At 46.4% G+C, this 22,417-nt stretch overlaps 1 protein-coding gene across 1 annotated transcript; it reads right to left on the reverse strand.

Moving 5' to 3' along the window:
• Nucleotides 1-559: 559 nt before the first annotated feature.
• Nucleotides 560-5,792, reverse strand: CCDC177 (coiled-coil domain containing 177). Its single transcript, XM_054028260.1, has 2 exons — nt 5,090-5,792; nt 560-4,250 (listed from the first exon to the last, which is right to left on the reverse strand). Exon 2 carries the CDS (start codon nt 4,229-4,231, stop codon nt 2,279-2,281), a length of 1,953 nt encoding a protein of 650 aa, XP_053884235.1. The 5' UTR covers nt 4,232-4,250; nt 5,090-5,792; the 3' UTR covers nt 560-2,278.
• Nucleotides 5,793-22,417: the final 16,625 nt, after the last annotated feature.

Below are 22,417 nucleotides of genomic sequence, written 5' to 3' on the forward strand. Positions count from 1 at the left end.
TTGGACATTAGGAAAAAGTTCCTAACTGTCAGGGTGGTTAAACACTGGAACAAATTGCCTAGGGAGGTTGTGGAATCTCCGTCTCTGGAGATATTTAAGAGTAGGTTAGATAAATGTCTATCAGGGATGGTCTAGACAGTATTTGGTCCTGCCATGCGGGCAGGGGACTGGACTCGATGACCTCTCGAGGTCCCTTCCAGTCCTATAATCTATGAATCTATAAAATCAGTGGCAGAGCTGGGAATAAAATCCACGTCTCCTGACTCCTAATCCCCTTCTGTTTATACTAGACAATACTGGCTTTCTTCCCAGTGATCCAGAGGGAGGAAATACCATAAGACTCGGTACAAACCACCCACCCTCTTCACTTCCAACACTGTTTTTTATACTATTTCCATGGTTCGTACCCTGGTAACATTGGTCTAACATTATCATTGCCATTGCCATTAACATAACATCCTCTTTAAAAACTTTTCAGATCTGCTGCCATCTCAAGAAAAACTTTGAAGAGCATTCTATTTAGAAATGAATCTGTGAAATGTAACACATATTTTGTCTTTCTGTTCCCCTGTATTTTGTATTATTAGAGCCATTTGTATGAACACAGGAGCTCTGCCATTCCTGCTGCTTCTCTCCCATCTGAAGTGATCATGTTCTGTTTGTGACATCATCACCATTTCCACAGCAACCTGATATGATGTCACAGACAGTTGAGTATTCCTCCATTTATGAACAAACTACTGGTGCACCACGAACTTGTAAGAAACATGGCAAAGCTTTCTGTATTCGAGCAGCTATGTTTTCATAACAATAACTAAGGAGAAAATAAATGCAGAAAATCTGAGCAGAATGATCTCTCTATATAGAATGTTTTCCATGAGGTGTGAGAAGGCTTTTCACAGTCCCAGTTCCTTAACAGCAGGACTCATTCCACTGTACATGATATCTAGTTAGAGTTGTGAAAATGCCACATTCCTCTGCTGAGTGAATCCACAACAAAACATAATTTATCCCCGAATGTGCATTTTTTTGTTTTACTTGTCATAAAGAACAGAACGTAATCATTAGCACCAATGGACAACTAAATGTTGTAATGTTTAGTAAGTCATGATTAGAGCTGGGTGAACTATTCACTGCAAATAATTTACTTGACAAATTTAATCCCCTTTTCTTTTGACAAATGATTGTAAACAGGCAGGTTTTCAGAAGTTTGTTCATTTTCTGACCTTATTCAATGAATGGTTTGTGCAAACATATTTCAATCTATGGATTGCTCATGAACCTTTCACCATAACTATCATATCAAGTAATAGTTATTCATAATTTGCTATTAAAGCTGTGTGATTGGTCACCTAAGTCACATGGTATTATTTCTGCTCCCTGATTGGATAACTCCATAACACATATAGAGCTTTCAAGAAGGCCACACAATCACTTCCTGTCAAATACCCCAGGAATGCATATTTGCAATAGTATTTGTGATAATTTCCCTTTCTGCAAACATTCTTGCAAAACAAAAATTCCTTTGTGCGATCATCTGCGGAAAGTGAATACCATCATCAAAGGGAACTCTGGGGGTTTATTTGAGTAAATGTTGATTTGCGGCATCTGCCCAACTATGGTTATGATATCATCTTGCATGGTGTTAAAAAATCTTGTAATAGGAACCTCTTTCCACATTTTACATCAGTAGTGGATAAAGTGCAAACCATGGGCCAAATGCACCCCAGGGAGTTCTATAATGGGGCCATCCTCATCTTTAGTATGTAAGCATGACACAACGAGAAGACAATTCCCAGCCTCTTGATCCAAGCTGAAAGTCATTCAAATTGAAATGAAGTGTTACATGATGAGATGTACTCTCTACTGTCTGCCCTTGTCATAATAAAGATGAGGGTGACTGCAATTTGCTCCATTTTAGGCAAATTTGAGGTGGGCCACAGGTTTCTGGGAAGTTGCCTTTGCAACCCACAGTTGAGTAAATTTGTGTGCTTCTGCTTTAATCCTTGAACATATCTTTGTGTAGAGTGTGGGTGGGGTAACTTGTCTTCTGGAAGGGATAACAAAGGTCAGTCTCGTAAAATAACCCCCAAAACAAAAGCATTTTAAAAAAGGTATGTGAAATAGCTGCCACGGGGTTTGTGCTGAACCCTACTCCCCAAAAAATAATAAATCAGGGTTAAAAACTGAAATTTTCTAATATGAAAGAGCTTTCTAATGTGTTCTGATGGGCACCAGATGATGTATTCCCCACTTATCCACAGAAAGAAAAGACCTTTCATTTTTTATCCAGGCTGGCGTGCAATTCTGCCTCAGAGACCATCTTGTCAAAGGTGCGCATGTTTGTTTCCTCACGCACCTTTTCCCGGACGTGGAAGGATGCCCGGGCGACCGACCTGGCATTTTCCAGGACAGTCTTCTTCTCCTTGAAGATCTGCTCACTCCTCTCCAGCTTCCTCTCAATGGACAGGAGGATCTCCCTGCGTCGGAAGTCCTCATACTGCTCCACCTTCTGCTTGTTTACCTTCTGCATCTTCTCCTTCTCCAGGCGGCTGAGGACCACCTTGCGCGCTTTCTGTTGGACCACCTCCTCAGCCACCTGGGCAGCATGGTGGAGTTTCCTCTCTGTCGCTTTGGCCAGGGCCTCCAAGTGTTCCTTCTGCTCTCTCTCCTTCTTCTCGGCTGCCAGCTTGGCTCTCTGGATTTGCATCTCCTCCCGCTTAGCTTTCTCCCTTAGCTCTTGGTTCCTCTTCTCAATTAGGTGCTCATAGTTCTCCTGGGCCTTGTGCAGGTTAACCTCCAGGGAGGCCTTTAGCATCTCTTTCTCCTCTGCCTCTTGCCTGACCAGTTCCTTGAACAAGGCCTCATGCTTCAGCTTCTCAGCTTGATTGAGCAACTTCTTTTCCTTCTGCAGCTGCAGCTCCTTCTTCAGCTTCTTCTGTGAAGCAGTGGACAGCTTCTCCTGCAAAAGCTGTTCTTCTCGTTCCAGGAATTCTTTCTTGTCTTCTTCCTTTACCTTCAGGTTGTGCTCTTGATGGAGCTTCTTCTGCTTGTCTTCCAGGATGGTCCTCTCTAGCTTATCCCTTTTCATTCTGTCTTGCTTCTCCGCCTGCTCCCTCCACCTCTCTTCGTACATCAGGCACTGCCTCTGCTTCATCCTGGTAGCCTCCTTCTGTCCTTGGGTCAGCTTCCCACGGCGCTTCTCGACCTGGGACTCCCACATCTTTTGGCACTGCAATAGAGCCCTCTGTTTCTCTTTCTCTTCCTGCTCCTTCTGTTGCTCGGCCCGTCGCCGCTGGCTGTCCCACTGGAGGTGGGCGGCATACCTCTGCTCATTCAGGATGTTCTCCTCCTGGTGCTTGGCTATCATCAGGGCAGCTATCTTCCTGTCCCTCTTGGGCACCTCCTTGAGACCTTTCTTCTTCTTCACCTCCTTGACGATCTTCTCCACTTTTTTTGTGGTCTGTGGGGAGTGGCTCAGATCCCCCAGGCTGAAGCTTCTGCCCACCAGAGAGTTCATGGCAGCCACTGCCCTAGTCTGAGGGGTCCCCTTGAGCCACTTGTCCCTAAAGCTTTCTCCGCTGTAGGACGAGGATGCCCCTGATTCAGAGGAGGTTTTGGTGGAGAACCCCTCCCTCCGTTTCTGCAGCGAGTCCAGGGAGTGGCTCTTGGTCTTGGGCCCAGTAGGAGCCCCTGCCCCTGGGGCTAGGGCGCAGCTCCCATTGGTGGTGGTTTTGAAGGAGATCCTGGCAGCTGGGGAGGAAGGGAGGCTGCTTAGCATGAGGGGAGTGAAAATCCTTCTCTTCTCCTCTCGGATAATCCTTTCTCTTTCCTCCCGGCACTGCTGCAGCTTCCTCTGCCGGTCCATCTCGTAGACCTCGTACAGGCCGGCTGCCACCCGCATGGACCTGCCCGGGGCCTCCCTCACCAGCTCACTCAGGGCCCTGGGCAGCAGCTCCACCGGCTTGACCGCACACCGGGCGCACGCTTCCAGGGAGCGGGGGCTGGTGAGCACGTAGCGGCTGCCCTCGGCCTCCGGACAGTCGAAGTTGAAGAGGTCCAAGTGCAGCAGCGGGGACTGCTCGCGGCGTCTCCCCGGCTCCCCCGCGGGCGTTGGCGGCGGCGGACGCGGGGCCCCTTCGCCAGCTGCTGCCGGGGACGCCCCATCTCCAGCTGCGCCGCCTGGGTCTGTGCATTTCTCCTCGCCCGGCTCCGCCGCCGGATCCACCATGCCTGACCCGTCAGAGACTCTGCAATGAAATAAAAAACCCACCAGGGGGATAAATCATACAATACCCCGGCCAGCCGATTTAATCCACGCGAGGATTAACCGGGCGCTGCTCTCACGCACACAAAACTGATGCAACCCTGAGCAAAGAGGCAAAGCGGGGAGGAAAACAGCCCGCGGTCACTGGAGGCACAGTACTGCCTGTGTGTGTGTTAATTTCATGCAGTAACATTTCTGCTGGAAGTTGCAAAGTCATAACTAGAGGCACATGAAAGGACCAGCCGCCCAGGCAGCATTTGGGATGCAGGCTTCTCAGACTGGGCGGGTTTATTTGTGCAGGGGCCAAAGGCACTGGCTTTTAAGTGTCATGTCCCCTCTCAGACATTAACCTTGGGCAGAGGGGCAGTGAGAAGGAGGGTGACAAGCCAAGCTGCAGTTCGATTCTTATTCCTAAAGGAGGGGACGGCTGGCAAAGGCATTGTTGCACACCGGATCAAACAAACAGCGATACCAAGCAAACACCCTTTCGCTTTCTCAATGCAACATTTCCGCTCTCCTTATTCTGTGGCTGGAATGCAGCGCGAGGATACGGACCATGCAGAGCCTCTGCTAACAGACTGCCTGGCAAAAAGCCCCTGCTCTTTCTCCGCCGAGCACAGAAGCATCATCCTGCGACACGGAGAACATCCCTCCCCATGCATGTGAGCTGTGACTCCAGGCTAATGCCCCTGGCTCCCCCCGCCCTAAAACAAACCCCAAACAAACGTGCATCAGCCTACGTCTGCAGACAACATGCTAAGGCTTAAACGTCCTCCCTGAATCATTCAGGATAGAGCGGAATTGTGGATGTCATTCACTTACGGCACTTTGCTTTGGCTCTTTCAGCGGCAGGCGGAACCGTGGGCTTTTGTCCCCTTGCCTCCTCCTCCTCTTCAGTAGATGTAACAAGCTGTTTAGTGCTGGATCAGGTTACTGGTGGTAACAGCGGCAGCTGCCCCTCCATGGCTCCCAGCAAACCCTGCGCAGACACTTCACCTAAACACAGGAGGAGGGGGCAATCTCAGGCATTCTATTAAGGAGACAGATAGTTACACCTCTGACCTCTCTTCTCTGCAGCCTCCAAAATCTTGCAATTTACCTCGGTCTCCTTCCCCAGCTATCCTTGGTAGAGGCTGGGATTTGATGAGAGCAAGGGTTGGCTGAAGAAGGGGAGGGGGGAACAAACCACCCACAACCCCAAACTGCTTCTCTTTTCATGACGGGGGACAAAAAGAAGGGACAATGAATAAATGATGAGCAGTTCTCCAAGTAGCACTAGGGTCATCCTGTCTGGCAGTTGTAGTATGGGGTGGTTTAGGTGAAGGAGGTGACTAATTTCACAAGCAAATTTATTAGCTTCCCAGGGTTTCCCCTCCCTCTTTTTTTTTTAACTCTTTAGAATGCTCTGAAATAAAAGGGCCAGGTGAATTCTTACTGGAGAGAGTCATTGTGGTGTAAAGCAACAGCTGCTATCCTGCCAATTCCATAAAGTGTATGTGTGTATGTTTACCTATGAATGTTATTTTTTTAATCATATTACTGTAGTGCATACAGGCCCCCAGTGGAGGTCTGGGCCCCATTATGCCAAGCTCTGTATATATACTTAAAAAGAGACAGTCCCCACCCCCAAGATTTTAAAGACTATATAGAAAAGACAGAAGAAAGTGTGGAGGAAAGGCAGGACTATTAACTTCATTTTACAGATGGGGAACTGAGACACAGGGTGACTTGCCCAAGGTCCCAAAGGGAATATGTGGCAAAGCTGGAAATTAAACCAACATCTTCTGAGTCCCAGTCCAGTGCCTTGACCACAAAACCTTACTTCCCCTACTAAGAATGTTATCTACTGTTACTTTTATTCCATTTTTGCTTACTGGGGAGAGAATTGAGGGGAAATAGCTCACTATGTAAATATATTGTAATAAATCTGAAGCCTCCTTGGACTTAATGGTTATCACTATTCAACTTGTCTTGGCTTCACTGTCACCTCTGAAATAAAGAGCTTCCTGCTATAAAAGCACAGTTGAATGTATGGGGAATCTCTGCTAGCTGTCTGACACAGCTAAGCAGTTCTGATTCTATCCAATAGAGGGGCAGTAGTAAACATACTAGCCAGTTCATTACAACCCTTAATGCTGTTAATCAACTTGCCATTTAATTGATACATTTACAGTTTAGGGTTACTTGAAGAACATGTGACCAGTCAAATGACCTCTAGGACAGCCCCAATTTAAGGGTAAAGTGTAGCTTAAGGGTCAAATATGGCCCACAAAGGCCTAAAATGCAGTCTGGGACTGCCCTCTCCTTGTAACAGCAAGGTAAGGACTAGTGACCAACCGGCCAGTGTACAGCTGCTCTGTATTGCACATTTATTAGCATTTTGTCCAGTCTAATTTTACATTTGCCAGTGCATGGGACTTCAACCATTTCCCTTAGGAAACCATTCCACAGAGATCTCATTGTCAGGATGTTTTCCATTATATTCAGCTTAAATTTTCCCTTTCTTAATTTGTGGTCACTCGTCTTAAATAAGTGTCCCTGCCCCTTTTTATTATAGACTCATAGACTCATAGACATTAAGGTCAGAAGGGACCATTATGATCATCTGGTCTGACCCCCTGCATGCTGCAGGCCACAAGACCCTTCCCTGGACTCTACCGTTGAAGTCCCCAATCCTGTGTTTTAGTGACTTCAATCGGCTGAGACCCTCCTGCTAGTGATCCCTGCCCCATGCTGCGGAGGAAGGCGAAAAACCTCCAGAGGCTCAGCCAATCTACCCTGGAGGAAAATTCCTTCCCGACCCCAAATATGGCGATCAGTAATACCCCGAGCATATAGGCAAGAGTCTCTAGCCTGACCCTTGTTGGCCATTATGCTGTTCATGTACCATTGCTTGGTTTTCCTTGGCTACTATGTTTTATCATTAAACCATTCCCTCCATAAACTCATCCAACTTAATCTTAAAACCAGACAGGTCCGTCGCCCCCACCGTTTCCCTCGGAAGGCCGTTCCAATATTTCACCCCTCTGATGGTCAGAAACCTTCGTCTAATTTCAAGCCTAAACTTCCCCCCGGCCAGTTTGTATCCATTCGTTCTCGTGTCCACATTAGTACTAAACTGGAATAATTTATGCTCAAATCAGTCCTCCCTTCGTTTGTGTTTACACCTTTCCAATGTTTGTAAATTGTTTTCATGTTCCCTTTTAGTTGGCCCTTAGCCAAGCTAACTATGTTATCCTCATAAATCAATCCCTCCAGCCTAGGATGACCAGACTGCAAGTGTGAAAAATCGGGACGGGGGTAATGGGGGGGTAATAGGAGCCTATATAAGAAAAAGACCCAAAAATTGGGACTGTCCCTATAAAATTGGGACATCTGGTCACCTTACCCCAGCCCCACAATCGTTTATCAGCTTTTTCTCTGAACTCTCTCTAATTTGTCAATATCTTTCTGATAATTAGATGCCCAGAACTGAACATGGTATCCCATGTGCTGTCACACCAGAGCTACCTGGAGAAGGACTGTTACCTCCCTGCTTTGTGGCATGGTGCCTCTGAATGTACAACCTGCGGTTGCATTGGCCTTTTTCTCTCCAACATCACCCTGCAACTCAGATCTCATTTGCTATGATTCCTACATTTTCTTTCAACGTTACTGCCTCTCAGGTCTCTCCCTTCCAGTGAATATTTGGTTTATGGTTATTTCCCCATCAATGTAATTCCTTACATTTTCCAAGCTGAATCACGTCTCAGTATTGTCTGGATTTTCTACTCTCCCTGGGTCTCTCTGGGTACTGACTGGGGTTCACAAATCCTCCCATCTTATGCCCAGACTATTCCTGTCCCTTTCATGGGTATGTGGGGAAGGTAGAAGGAGCCCCTTTGCCTCCTTATGCAGGATGTAATATGATTGCACTCCCTGCAGTCTTCTTATACCCCCACAGGGACCAGCCACCACAAAGGGGGAAGGCAGTACACAGAGTCATTCCCCCATCCCTGCCTAGGCCAGGAGAACATCCTGCGTCTTCCTAAGGGGTAGTAGAGTGTGCACAATCCAGCATAATCCCTCCTAGAGCTGCCCAGGGGGTGATACAGCTGCACCCCACTCCAAGATGGCCTATCAAACACAATCAAGCGTTGTGTATCATAGGCAAGTTTGATTAAAATGGTGCTTGCTCCCTTTTCTAGCTCTTTAATGAAGATATTAAATAAGACAGGACCTCAGGCCTATCCCTGCGATACCCCCGCGCGCACACAGACACACACACCCCTTCTTCCAGTTCAATCAGTTACTGCATCTCATAACCCTTTGTTTACTGTTGTGCTGTCAGTTTTCAGTCCACGTAACGGTGATCATAGCCAAACTGCTTTGAGCTAACGTTGAGAGTGAGATTCAGTCAGACACCGTATATAATGCTTTTTCAGTCACAGAGGAGGGAAACGCCGCACACAAGTATCAGAGGGGTAGCCGTGTTAGTCTGAATCTGTAAAAAGCAACAGAGGGTCCTGTGGCACCTTTGAGACTAACAGAAGTATTGGGAGCATAAGCTTTCGTGGGTAAGAACCTCACTTCTTCAGATGCAAGTCGCACACAAGAACATTGGTGTAGCCAGACTACACAAAGGAAAGGGATGAGCTGCCAGGTTCCAGTTGGAGAGAATTTGGCTATTGTGTCTCCTTTTATTTACTCCTTTGGTTTGCCCTTTGTTTTTCTCTCTTACCACTTTACATTCTGTCTCCAGTCCTGGCCATCTTTTGCGTCCTCACTCAATGCTGGCAGTCTTGTGGCTGCTCACTACCAGTACACACTTTTCCCTCAGAAAGACATGCACCGAGCTGGTTGGTCCCTTTTCCCTCCTCCCCCATGTACCTTCCCCTTTGTCTGTTTCTCAGTCCCCGGGGCCTAGTTTGCCTATTCAGAAAGAGTCCATGTTATTGTGTCTGCAGGCCATGCCTGACTTCAAAGGGAAATTGACCAGCTGTGGTAACTGCTCTGTTCCCCTGCACTCACAGCAGAGCGACTCCACATAGCAAGCATAAACTGCGCGTGACTAGGGCTCGAGGGGGCTGACATCATAGGTGCTGGAACTAGGGGTGCTGCTGCATCCCCTGGCTTGAAGTGGTTTCCATTATATACAGAGTTTACAATTTGCTTCAATGGCTCTCAGCACCCCCTTATAAAAATACGTCCGGCACCCCTGACGTGTTACTGGAAAATGTTGTTTTAAACAAATGACCGCTCCTCCACAGTGGTTGCAGCTGTAACACTGCAGTATTGTATTACTGCTTGAGAACCTGAATGTGAAATGAATAAGAGACAGTGAAAATGACCAGTCTGGTTGTACTGCCCAAAGTGAGTGAAATGCAAAATGTAACCAAGCAGAATAAACAGTGCGATGGAGGTTAGAGTTGAAGATTATTTTAGTTTTCAGTAATCTAAAGTGTTGTTTATAAAACAAGAGAAGAGAATTTTTTTTCTATATGATTTTAACTTGATTGTTCCATTGATTTTTCCCATTAAAGGGACACCAAGAACCTATGGAGCTTTTGAAATTTTGAGAGGTCACAACTTCCCTGCCTTCCTCCTCTGCATCATAGTTGTGAGGAACAGTACTAAAACTGCATTTTGAGGAGGAGTCCCCAGATAACAAGCCAGAATCCTTAGCCAGCGTCTTCGAATATTAACCTGCTCCTGAACAAGCAATGTATGATGTAGTATGTTAACCTGTAGTGTAACTTTGCCTTATTAAAATTAAATCATCCCCCCGTCACACACATTCTCCAGGAATGTAATCTACGGTTTCAGCCTAACGCAGAGTTCTTTCATTTATGGATTCTAATTGCTCTGTCCTAGTAATGCCCACCCCATTCGGCTGCGTGCAGTTCCTCAGGTGTGCGGGGAAGAGGGCAGATACACACCTCTGTTCTCATGTTGGAGTGAGGTGTAGCAGTGGGAGAGGGGGCTGATGACAATATAGGGCCTGATTCTTCACTGCTTTGTAGTGTGTGTCGTCACTTCCATTTGTGTGCGGTGAGTATGAAATGCATGTAAACATGACCGTATCACACGGGTAGCATTTTGCATAGCTGTAGATTACTGCATAATGTGAAAGGCACTGAAGAATCAGGACAATGGTGCTTGCCTCAGGGATTCATGGGAATTTGAAGCAAAAAATGTAAAACCACACTCCCATGGGAGGAGTGATCCCCAGCAGGTATACTCACATCACACATGTTCACCTCGCACCGACACAAAAGGCCCATCTGCACTGCTTAATCAACTTGCTGCTGGAGACGGGGGTGTCACTTTTTCCAATCCTGTCTAGCATGCATATTCATCAGAGAAGAATTGTGATGATTGGTTGAGTTACCCCTGCTGTCACAATGACACTGTTTAACAATGACCTGACCTACTGACTTGGCCCTGACTACAGGCATAATAACCATTACATACAACAACCATTCTTAATAACTTTGCTTAAGCACAATATGTGTCTTCAAATGTAACCTGTGAGTAGTAATGATAGTAGTAAATATTTTCATTATGATAGCACCCAGAGACCTGAATTGGGATTGGAACTCCAGTCCGCTCGTGCTGTACAAACACAGAAAATGACTGAGTTTCAAATGAGTTTTAACTATATGTAAAATTTGAAGGGCGAGCACCAAATCCATCTACTAGCTAGAAGAAAAGAAAAAAGAGATGAGACTCCCAGAAAAAAATGTTAAATGGATCATTTTACATTAATTTTAACTATAATTAGTAGATTTACTTGTTAATTCCCAGAAAATTAATTCTGTCCCCAAGTGCCCTGAGCTTGTCAAGATTACGCTATGTTATTCATGCAAAACTAAGAGGTAGAATTCCTGTTCTAATTGTAAGTCAGTGAATTCTAAACTATGGAGGTGCTACAAGAATGAATTCCGCTTTCATGCCACCATTTCCCCCCAACCTTTGAAGAACAGTGGAGCAATTCTACTTGAGCAATGAAAGACTATGGCTGGAGGAGATGCCAAATAGATGTTACTTCTCCTTTAAACTGACATCTGGGAATACTGCCAAATTGAAGATTGTCAGAGGGAAATCTTCCTAACTCTGATAATATTTGGAATAAAACTCTATGCCAGATGTTGCCTCAGAAAACATGAAAACCACTGTATGGGGGTTTTAACATGCTGCCCTTGCAATTAGCTTGTGTTCTTATTGCAAAACTGACAATTTACTAATTCCTTGAGGCTCATGGAGTCATTGCATGTAGCAGCTCAGTGCCAAAGAATCCAGCATCACATATATAGAACAGACTAGGTACCAAAGGGTTAACTGATATAACCTAAAGAAAAACTGCTGTGTAATATAAAAAATTCTAATAGCTACATTTAATTACAAAGCAGAGTAAATCTATACATAAATGACTTTCTTAAATATAATTTTACAACATAACAATCAAATAGGAAGCTGAAAGTTTGTCAATCTATTGATGTAAAGTAGGACAGAGGGAATACAACTCATGTGTGAGAGGAAGGATAGTTCAATGGGGCTTGAGAGACTCAGGTATAATTCCCAGCTCTCTGGCAGCCTTGCTGTGCAACCCTGGATGAGTAACTTATGCCCAGATAGCAAAAGGTATTTAGGTACCTAGTTCCCATTAACTTCAACAGGAGCTTGGTCCCTAAATACTTTGAGGGTTGGACCATGTGCCTTGGTTGCTCTGTGCCTCAGGTCCCCATCTCTAAAATGGGGACTATAGCACTTCCCTGTGATGAGAAGTACCTTAAAGATTGTGAGATGCTCAGATACGATGGTGATGGGACCTATATAAGTATAGTAGATAAATTTGAATGCAGGAGACTCTCAAAGTGGTTGGAATTTCTGTTATTTATAGGTATTTAAAGAGAACTAGAACTTGCCTTCCAACCACTTTGAGAGCTCACCTCGTAGAAGCAGGAGCCGCATAATGTGTACACCTCCATTCTAAAGTACATGCTGTGAAATATGAGTAAAATAGCAGCTTTCATTGCAGAATACCCCAGCACTATTCATAGTTATGTAGAGCAGGGACGAGTGACAGGGATTTCTAAAAACAGTTTTGTAGAATTCCATTTTAATATATATGTTTATATATGACACAGTTCAGCAACCCTGACTTGCTTACACAAGTAGTCTCATTGGACTCAGTGGCCCTGCCTCTGTGTTCTGTTGCAGCCCTTTTCTATCAGCTCTACTGTCTGTTGAGACACCTATGGGGCTTAAAATGGCCAACTGAAAACTGGAGCACTAAAATTAGAGGATGCTTTTGAAAATGTAGGCGCAAGTGACTTGCTCAGAGTAACACTATCTGACTGAAGCAGAGCTGAGGCTACACCCCAGATCTCCTGACTCAAAGGTCCATGTTTTCACCACTAGAATACACTGTCTTAGACTGACAAATGAACCAGACAGGACCAGAGATAAAATGTTGCCATTATTTACACCTGTGAAACCCATCTGGAGCAAGTTCTTTTTTTCAGAACTTCTTAACTCCATTGACTGTTCAGATCAGTGTGGCTGAGATCAGAGTGTGGCTACTGTGTGTAACTGGGTAGGTGGCTGTTTTATTGTTAGAAATCAAGTTACTTTTAGAAATTTCTCTTTTGCAATTCCAGGATTCAGGCCTGGATCCTCCATGGTGACAATGAGCATTCCAGGAGTTGCTCAACACCTTGCATAATCAAGCAATTATTGTGCATGTGACAGGTGAACAAACCCTTTGGGACCCAAAAAGGGGGGCCTCAGGGTCCCTGTTCCCCCATGTCCTGGTTTTCCTTATAAAATCAGGCAATGACTCTTTGTGCGGGTGGAACCTAGGACCCAGAGGAATAGTTCCCAGTAGGAATGAAAGCGATAGGAAGCTGGAGCACCAGACCCAATTACTAGGTGGCAAAGGGGCCAGGTGTGGAGGCAGTGATTGCTACTCTAGAGGGAAATAACTCTCTGCAGCTTGGGTGGGTTTCTTTCTCACTGTGGGTATTTTATCTAGCGAGTTTGTTTTCTGTTGTGAGTCTTATCTTTTGAGTAAGCTGCCCAAGAGGCTAAGGATCTTTTTTGTAAAGTGTTTCCTGGCTATTGGCTTTCTGAGGTTAAACTGGCCTTTTTGCAGAAGACGGCTTTTCCCCGAGTATGGTGTTTCTTGCTGGGGTTCTGGAATTCGGCCCTACTGTAGAACAAGGGTGCCTGTTTGATGTTTAAGTGGGTGCCCTATAGCTAAGGGCTACGTGTCTTCCTTTCCCATGGAGGAACCTGTGGATGGGGCTAGACAGGCAGAAGGGTCCTCGAGGCTAGCCTTGGATTTTCCAAGTATTTATCTCCTCATGTGGGGGTTGAGGGTGGAGTGGGAATAGCAGAACCTAGTTTTCTAGAGGCAAAAATATCTTTGAAAGGTGGGTTCCCCTCCACATTTTCCTTCCCTCCGCTTGAAGCAACATTAATTCCTGCTTAGCCTTCTGACTAGAATACGCAGCGCTCCGCATGGAACAATTCCACAGAGAGTAGCTGGTACCTTGGGGTGCCCTTCCTGCCATCTGTTTTGCTCCCAGACCCTCATGGAACCCTGATCCTGTAGAGTTCCACTGGAGAGGGGGCTTCTGTGGGGCCCCATTGTGGGAGAGAAGAGGGATGGAGGAGCCACCCCTTCCTGCTCCCTAAGAGAGGCTCATTCTCTTCTGCTTACAGAAACAGATGGAAGGAGCTAGCCCTAAATTAGTCTCATTATTACATACTGAGTCAAATTCTCCTGGTTTCTATTCAGGTGCTCAGACAGCTCTCATCACCATAGTACCTGAGTGCCGGGATGACAATGGAGTTGCACCCGTGTCACTGACGGGGAATTTGGCCCTTGGAGTAAGTTATGGAGTTTCACATGTGATATCTTTAATTCCTGTTTGTTTGGTTTATATAGCACTTGCTGAGATGCTACCTATAAGTTGGGGCCCCATTTGGCTGTATTAACCTTGTGATGTGCAGCACCATTTAGTATTATAGACTTACACAGTACTTTATAAATACAGGCTCTAAAGAAACTTGCTCCCATTAGAGCCAATGGTAGTTTTGTCATTGATTTAAATAGGAGGAAGGCCTGCAGGTAAGTTCATGTTTCCTGCCCTGAACAGCTTAGTAGGGGTAGTCAACTATTTTTTGTCTAGGTCCAGATTTCTTGGTCAAGGTATAGTTAAGGTCCAGACTGTGGAGAAAATAATGATAATAATAAGTAAATACAAATATTTTGGGGTCCATTCAAAAGCATCTGGCAGTCCAGATTTTGCCCCCGGTCTGCCTATTGACTACCCTGGCTTACAGTCTAGGTGACGCTGTAAGGTGAAGCATAATTCATGCTGTTGTAGTATGGGGCTCGCATCCTGGATTACTGGGGTAAAAATCAAATTGCTTTAATTATGGAAAAAATAATTAAGGCCTACATTGCTCCCAGGTAGGAGTGACTCATGTAGCTGATAGGAGACTGCAAGATTTTTCTGAGCTCCTTTGGATTATTCCTGCAGGGAATTTTGCCTACTTGTTCAGAGCAAATGGCGTTTGGTCCCCCACCTGTAAATCTGTGAGTTTCAGTGCTGTCAGCAGGGTCCCTTGGTTCCCTTTGTATTTGTGGTAGCACAGTAGCTGCTCTAGAGCCACAGCAGGGGACTTCATATCATGGAAGAGGAAATTGATATTCATTTAGGTAAGGTGTCAGTATTAATCTAGGAAGCGAATGCTCATGGACGTGGTGATCCACACAGCCTTATGCTTCTTCCCACCTGACGATAGGTGCTGGGGGTCCTGCCACATGCCCTGGCTTGAAGTAGTAGAAATAACCCAAATACATAGCTTTTTGCCTTCAGCACCCCCACTATAAAAACTGTTCCAGCACCCCTGCACCTCACCTCCATCAGCAGATCCCCAGCTCTGTAGAGAGGGGGAGGGAAGAGGAGGAGGAGGAGGATGCAGAGGAAAGGCTCTCCCCTTTGGTGTTCCCTGGTTAGGACTCCATGGGAGATTCATCCTCTCTGCCTGTGGAGCTATCCAGATAATCTAGGCCTCACAAATTACAATTCAGAAGGTGGTGCCAATTTTTCCCGAGTTACTTTATTTCGGGGCCCTTTGGGGGATGAGTCTTCATATTTACATCTTCCCTGAATAATCTTTAATTAATTATTTATCCTGCCCTAGTAAACAAGTAACAACTCCCCATGTGTAAATTAATAACTCAGGAAGCGCAACAGCAAGTACTCAGGCTGAAAAGGATGTGTTGGGAGAACAGTTTGTGCACAGAAGAGAACTGGAAAGATTAGAGTGGAGTGAAGAGAGCCTAAGTGTAGAAAGGGAGATGGCACAAGAAGCTAACAGGAACAAGAAGACTTTGTTCAAGCATGAAAGAAACAGGAAGGAAGTCATGAACTGAAGCCCCAGGGCCTATAAAAGATGTCTGGGATCCAAAAATATTGGCAAAAAGATTGTAATCATTTGACTACTTCTCAGGTTCTGTGTACAGGCAGGTAGTATTTACCTGCTGCATTGTTAGGCATAGTTAGGCCTCAGTCCTGCTGTTATTCAAACACAAGTCCAATGGACCTCCATGGGCAAGGACTGCAGGATCAGGCCATTGCTGTGCTACTAAATCTACAAAGTATAGGCCTTGTCCTACGACATGGTGAATGACTTCGACCCCCATTAGAAATGAATGGCAGCTGCAGTGTCCGGTGTAACTGAGGCTGAAAACAACTGGCCATAAAGCACACCACACAAAAAGACCCAGAACATGTGGGAGAACTAAACCCGGGAATGTCCTAATGATAAGCCCTAGTGACAGGGATCCCAGAGCTGTACAAACAATGTCCTGCAACACCCGGGGCAGGTAGGCAAGTACTGTGCTGTGGGTAAAGAATGTCAGTCGCTAGGGCTGCTGTCCCGAATAGCCTGAGTGGTCCCTTGCTGCGTTTGGTTCAAGGTCAACGGGCCACTTTGGCTCTCTTGAGCCTCTCAAGAGCTTTTGATAACACTGGTCATGGATTGGTGCTACAGTGACAGCCATGTCTACAACTGAACCAATGCTGACAACAGGGGCAACCAAACTGCTATGTGAATGAGGCTGCTGTGGTCGTGGGCTCAGAGGTTGGGAGACCTGGATCCTTCTCTCAGTTCTGTCACTGACTGTGTGACCATGGGGAAGTTGTTAACTTCTGTCTCAGTTTCCCCACCTAGGATAATGTTTGCAGTACTTCATAAAAGATTTGGAGAACCTCCAGTGAAAGGTGCTAAGTAAGATAAGGCTATGGGGACTCCAGAGTCTGTGCCACTTGTGGTAGGTTAGCTAAGCCAGGCCCTTATTTCTAGTTTAGAAAAATTCAAGTGGGGACCTTTGGAATTTTGAGGGTCCTTAAAAATCTGTCTTGCAGAAGCATGTTCTGGGCCTGAGGTGCAGCTGCTGTCATGAATCTCACTTCAAACAGGCTGAGGACTGATGCCTCACGTAAGTACTATCTGCAAGAGGACAGAGGAGAGAGATGGGGCACAGGTGTCATGTACACACAAGATAAGAGAGGCTGGTGCCCAGATAAACTACAGTCCCAAGAATGAGTAGCAGAAAGCATCTCCGGTGCTGCCCTGTGTTCGTTCCCATTGAAGTACTGGCTAGAATGATCCATTGGGGAGCCAAAGGGAACTGATGGGGGCCAGCATACAAGGGGAGCTTCAGGCTGTATGAGCGAGGCACTTAGTTGTGAGAGGGAGCCCTGTGAGGTTGTAGGTTCCTTGTTGTCAGCTCAGTGCTGAAGGATTTCTGTGTAAGCTTGTGACTAGAGTAAAGTTGTTTCCCTCTTTTGCCTTAAACACCTTGTCAGGCTGACTGTTTTGTGGGGGAGGGAGTGTAGCAGGGTGGTCACCCTGTTCCTGCCCTGAAGGGCTTAAAGCAGCCCTGGGAGAGGGCTGCGGCCAGGGCCGGCTCCAGGCACCAGAGAAGAAAGCAGGTGCTTGGGGTGGCACATCCGAGTCTTCGGCGGCAATTTAGCGGCGGGTCCCTCAGTCCCTCTCGGAGCAAAGGACCCGCTGCCGAATTGCCGCCAAAGAATGAAGTGGCGCGGTTGAGCTGCCGCCAAAGTGCCACCGATTGTGGCTTTATTTTTATTTTTTATTTTTTTCCCTTCGCCGCTTGGGGCGGCAAAAAAGCTGGAGCCGGCCCCGACTGCGGCAGGGGGAAAGCTGGGCTGTTTGGGAAAGTAGCCACAGCTGTGGCCAGCTCAATCAGGGCCCAGTTGGCCCTTATAAGAGGGCTGTGGGCCAGAAGCTAGGAGACTCTCTCTCGTCCACCTTTGAGAGAGAAGGACCTGGCTGCCTGGGAGCTGAGCAGGGTACCTGAGGTGGAGCAATGCTGGGGAAGGGCAGAGGGAGCTGAGGAGCTCCAGCCTAGCAAAACCCCAGGCTGCAGGCCTAGTTAAGGGCCCACAAAGGGTACTGGGGCTGCAGAGGGGCAGCCCAGAGGTAGGCAAAGGCAACTGGCCCAACCCCCCTTGCTGATGATGAGTGGTTTATAGACTGCAGTCTGCCCTAGGGAGGGGGGACTAGATGGTGACTGGCAGTAGCCACTGAGGCAAGGTGGGGATAGAGGGTTGGGGGTTCCCCTGGGTGGGGAGACCCAGATCGTGGGTTGCTGCTGGGGACAGAACCCTGATGTAGAGGGGCACCGGAGTCCGGGGGATACACGGGGGCCAGTGGCAGGCGAGACACCAGCCTGCAGAAGGTGCTCTGCACTGAAAGAGCTGATTCCCTAGACAACCAGCAGGAGGTGCGACACCGGTGAGTCGCCCCCCCACAGGGAGTAAATGCAATAATGGCATATAAAGAACTCCATCCCCATTCATAGGAGCACACACTACACTAGCTACCAGAACCTAGAGACTAAAATCAGTGGGTTGGGATGGGGAAGATGATGGGTCACAGACCAGTGACATTGTTGCAGACTCCAAGGGCAGGAATACATTTCCATCTGCAGAGTGAGGTAACATTACTGCTGATGTTGTTTTTGCTCTCTGCCAGTGGTTAGACTGCTGTGAGAAACCCTCCCTGCTGAGCTCTCCATCCACTGTTGCCTATTTGTTCCTCCTCGGGAAGGAGATTACCCTGAAATTGGTGTCCTGTTAGGCATGTGGGATGAGGGTTGACAGCTCTAACCTGCACAACACATCTTATGATGGAAGGGTTTGACGTGTGTATGCTTGTGTAGCTCAAAAGCTTGTCTCTCTCACCAACAGAAGTTGGACCAAGAAAAGATATTTCCTCACCTACCTCGTGTCGCTAAGAATTTACCTAACAGGCAGGGAGCAGGGAGGACAAAATCCCAAAGGCTGTTGTTTGTAGTGGATATGTTTCTTTTCAAATGTCTTATTAAATGGAAGCTTTTCCTGTAACATCAGTGGCTATTAATATCTGTCATGTGATAAGCCATTCACTTTTGTAACCTGGGCCCAGCTCAAGTGACTGAAGTCAGGAAATAAAACTGAGTAGTGGGAAGAGACTCCTGTGTCTCACCCTTTTTTGCTCTCCCAGCACATAGAGAGTTCTCAGACCTTCTTTGATGGAAACTTATTTTTTCTAGGAGAGAGGCCCAAAGCAAAAAGCTTTGATCTGAACTCATGCATGTTAGCATAGGTGCAGGAACCAGGGAGCGGAGGGGTGCTGCAGCACCTCCAGGTTTTACACGAGGCTCCGCGCCCAGCCCCACACGCTGGGTCCTAGCTCCCGGCCCTGCGCCCAGGCTCCCCATGGCACCCCCGTCCCCAGCTGTGGCCCCAGCCAGAACCCCTCTACACCAGTCTGGATCCCCCTCTCCCAGAGACATGGCCCTGCTCCCAGCCACAGCTCAGGGGGGCATGGACCGGGGTAAAGGGGCTGGTTTTCAGCACCCGCACTATTAAGTGTTCCAGCACCACTGCAGGTTAGTAATATATGGATCCTGATAGGCCCAAACCACAAAGCTCCGTTGCCCCTCTGCCATGTACATTGGCCAGACTGGACAGTCTCTACGCAAAAGAATAAATGGACCCAAATCTGACATCAGGAATCATAACATTCAAAAACCAGGAGGAGAACACTTCAATCTCTCTGGTCACTCAATAACAGACTTAAAAGTGGCAATTCTTCAACAAAAAAACTTCAAAAACAGATTCCAATGTGAAACTGCAGAACTGGAATTAATTTGCAAACTGGATACCATCAGATTAGGCCTGAATAAAGACTGGGAGTGGTTGGGTCATTACAAACCCTAAATTTAATTTCCCCATTACTAATTTCTCCCTACTGTTACTCACACCTTCTTGTCAACTGTCTGTAATGGGCCACTCTTCTACCACTTCAAAAGTTATTTTTCCTCCCTTGGTATCCTGCTCTTAATTGATTTGTCTCGTTAGACTGACCTCACACTTGGTAAAGCAACCCCCATCCTTTCATGTATTTATACCTGCTCCTGTATTTTTCACGTCATGCATCTGATGAAGTGGGCTGTAGCCCACGAAAGCTTATTCTCAAATAAATTCGTTAGTCTCTAAGGTGCCACAAGGACTCCTTGTTGTTTTTACCCTTAACATAGAAGGGCAAGAATCAGAGCTTGCATCTATAGGTTACCTTTTTATTTTGTGCACATTGAGAACACACACATGGGTTTTACATACACAGGTAGGTCCAGGTACCAATTCTGCTTGCATATAAAGGGAAGGGCTTTGAAAATGTATCCCATTGGTATGCCCCATGTACAGACTAGAATGAAAAGATTTTTTGATTTTTTTTTTTACATTTTGCCACCAGAGGGCACTCACTGATCAGCTAATATTGTTCAAATGGTGCCATTGGTTTTATTGCATTTGCCAGCAGTGATCTGTGTCTCAGTCCTGGGATTCTGGAAGTGGGGGAGCAGGGCTCAGTGTCATGTTGCCCATCTAAAACAGAGATGGAGATGCTATGGCTGTGCTAAGTAAAGTAGCCATTCAGCCTCTGCCTCTCACACCTGGAGCAGAGACTCTTGTTCACTGATTTCCATCCTGGCCTAACTAGTTCTGATGCTGCAGTCCTTGCTCAGGTAAAACTCCCATTGACTTCAGTGCCCACTGACCGAGTGGAGGAGCCAAACGTTTGCCACTCAGGGTGAGAGGGTGGTAGGAGCTGGAGCTGGACTTGATGCCTTTGCCTCGCTCCAGGGGATGAATACAGAGTAGGCCCGAGCGAAAGTAAGTTTGGGCAGATCCTAGCTCCTAATGGGCATTTGTTTCGATAACACCCAACATAACCAAGTCAGTCCAACTGGCAGACTCTTCTCAGGAGAGGCCCAGGACTGTATGTGCTTCAGGCCAAGCATGAGGTGCATTAGCAGAGCTGTGTAGGGTCTGAGTCTGAAATAGTGGGGATAGGGAGACTGCCTATCAGGAGTGAGGTGGCTCCTCAGTAATGCTGGCTGAATCATAAGGGTGAAATTTGCAAAGCACCTGGCTGCACCATGTTTAGCCCTAGCATGAGATCCTCACACCCAGAAGTTGACAGCGTGGAAGAAAGAGCACGTTTATGGAAAGTATCGCTGCTTTTGGTATTGACTTTAATATGGCAGCTGTCACTGAGCGCATCAGGCTCTCAGCCCTCTCTTGGTGGCTTGACTTCCCTTTGAATAAGAGGATCCCAAGCTCATAAATGGGTTAATAAGAGAATAATTCCCTACATAGCACCAAATGACAGACTTCACCATATGAGAGATGACTCCATTGCCCCTGTGCTTGAGGCTCTTAGGGCACAGCCCAGATTGCAACAAAGCAGTACTTCCATCCATACCGGGCCTTAAGACAACTGGTAGAGCATGATCAGATGCTTATAAAAATCTTTGCCAAGAGGTTGTATATTGACAAAATGGGACTGATGTGGTATGGTATCACTCCTGTTGGGTAAAACCAAAATCTATAACCACTGGATTATCAGCTAATTTCTGAATCAGGTTAAAATGTAAAAATAAATGTTCTTTGACCATTGTATAACATGCAACTGGTATCACCCTGAAATATTTCAGTCATTTAACAGCATACACTTGAATCTTGCTAGAACTGATGGGGGAACAACAATTTCATTTCACAGCAACTTTCCAGGCTTTGACATTTGTTTTCGTTCTGCACTGGAAAGAAACCAAAATCTCTTGAATGTTTTTGCAAAAATTGAATTCTGCCTGTTTTTGTTGGACTGAAACCTGAGGTTTTCAGCTTTTTGATTTGAGAAGAGGTGTGTGGGTGGTTAGATTTCTTTCTTTCTTTTTTCATTCCCTATCACTCTGAATCAGGCAAAGAAGAGAAGTGACTGCAAGTCTCCTGCTTTGCAGACCAGTTCCTTAACCACCAGGCTATAGCGCAGGCATCAGCAGCCTTTCAGAAGTGGTGTGCTGTGCCGAGTCTTCATTTATTCACTCTACTTTAAGGTTTCGTGTGCCAGTCATACAGTTTAACGTTTTTAGAAGGTCTCTTTCTATAAGTCTCTAATATATAACTAAACTATTGTTGTATGTAAAGTAAATAAGGTTTTTAAAATGTTTAAGAAGCTTCATTTAAAATTAAATTAAAAGGCAGAGCTCCCCGGACCGCTGGCCAGGACCCGGGCAGTGTGAGTGCCACTGAAAATCAGCTCGCGTGCCGCCTTTGGCACGCGTGCCATAGGTTGCCTACCCCTGCTATAGCGTGTAAGAGAATCGCTGCTTCCCGGCTACTTCCTTTTTAAGTTCAGAACTGGGGTATGGAGAAGGAAGCAAAAGCAGTGAGGTCTACAACACTGTAATGTAGAGATATAGGGAGTATCCCTTTAAACAGTTTGTGAGCCCTTTAATGATGCTCACTGTGTTCCATGTTTCAGAAGCCCACAGAAAGTGGTCTGAGCAGTAGTGTGTATGTAGCTAGGCCTTGTATGTTTCTCTCTATTTAACGAACATGGTCATTTGGGGCCCAGCTGTGCCTGTGTGGCTTCTCCATATTGTTCTTCTTGTGTAAAGACCAAAAGAAACAACAGACACGTCCAGATGTAAGCGATCGATCTTCTGGGATCGATCCTGGAAGTGCTTGCCATCGACGCCAGTACTCCAGCTCAGTGAGAGGAGTACGCGGCATCGAC

Source organism: Malaclemys terrapin, chromosome 4 (genome assembly GCF_027887155.1).
Source record: "Malaclemys terrapin pileata isolate rMalTer1 chromosome 4, rMalTer1.hap1, whole genome shotgun sequence".
In the NCBI taxonomy this organism is placed as follows: Eukaryota; Metazoa; Chordata; order Testudines; family Emydidae; genus Malaclemys; species Malaclemys terrapin.

Excerpts from the sequence above, each read along its gene's own strand:
- CCDC177 (XM_054028260.1), bottom strand. The coding sequence starts at position 4,231 with ATGGTGGATCCGGCGGCGGAGCCGGGCGAGGAGAAATGCACAGACCCA.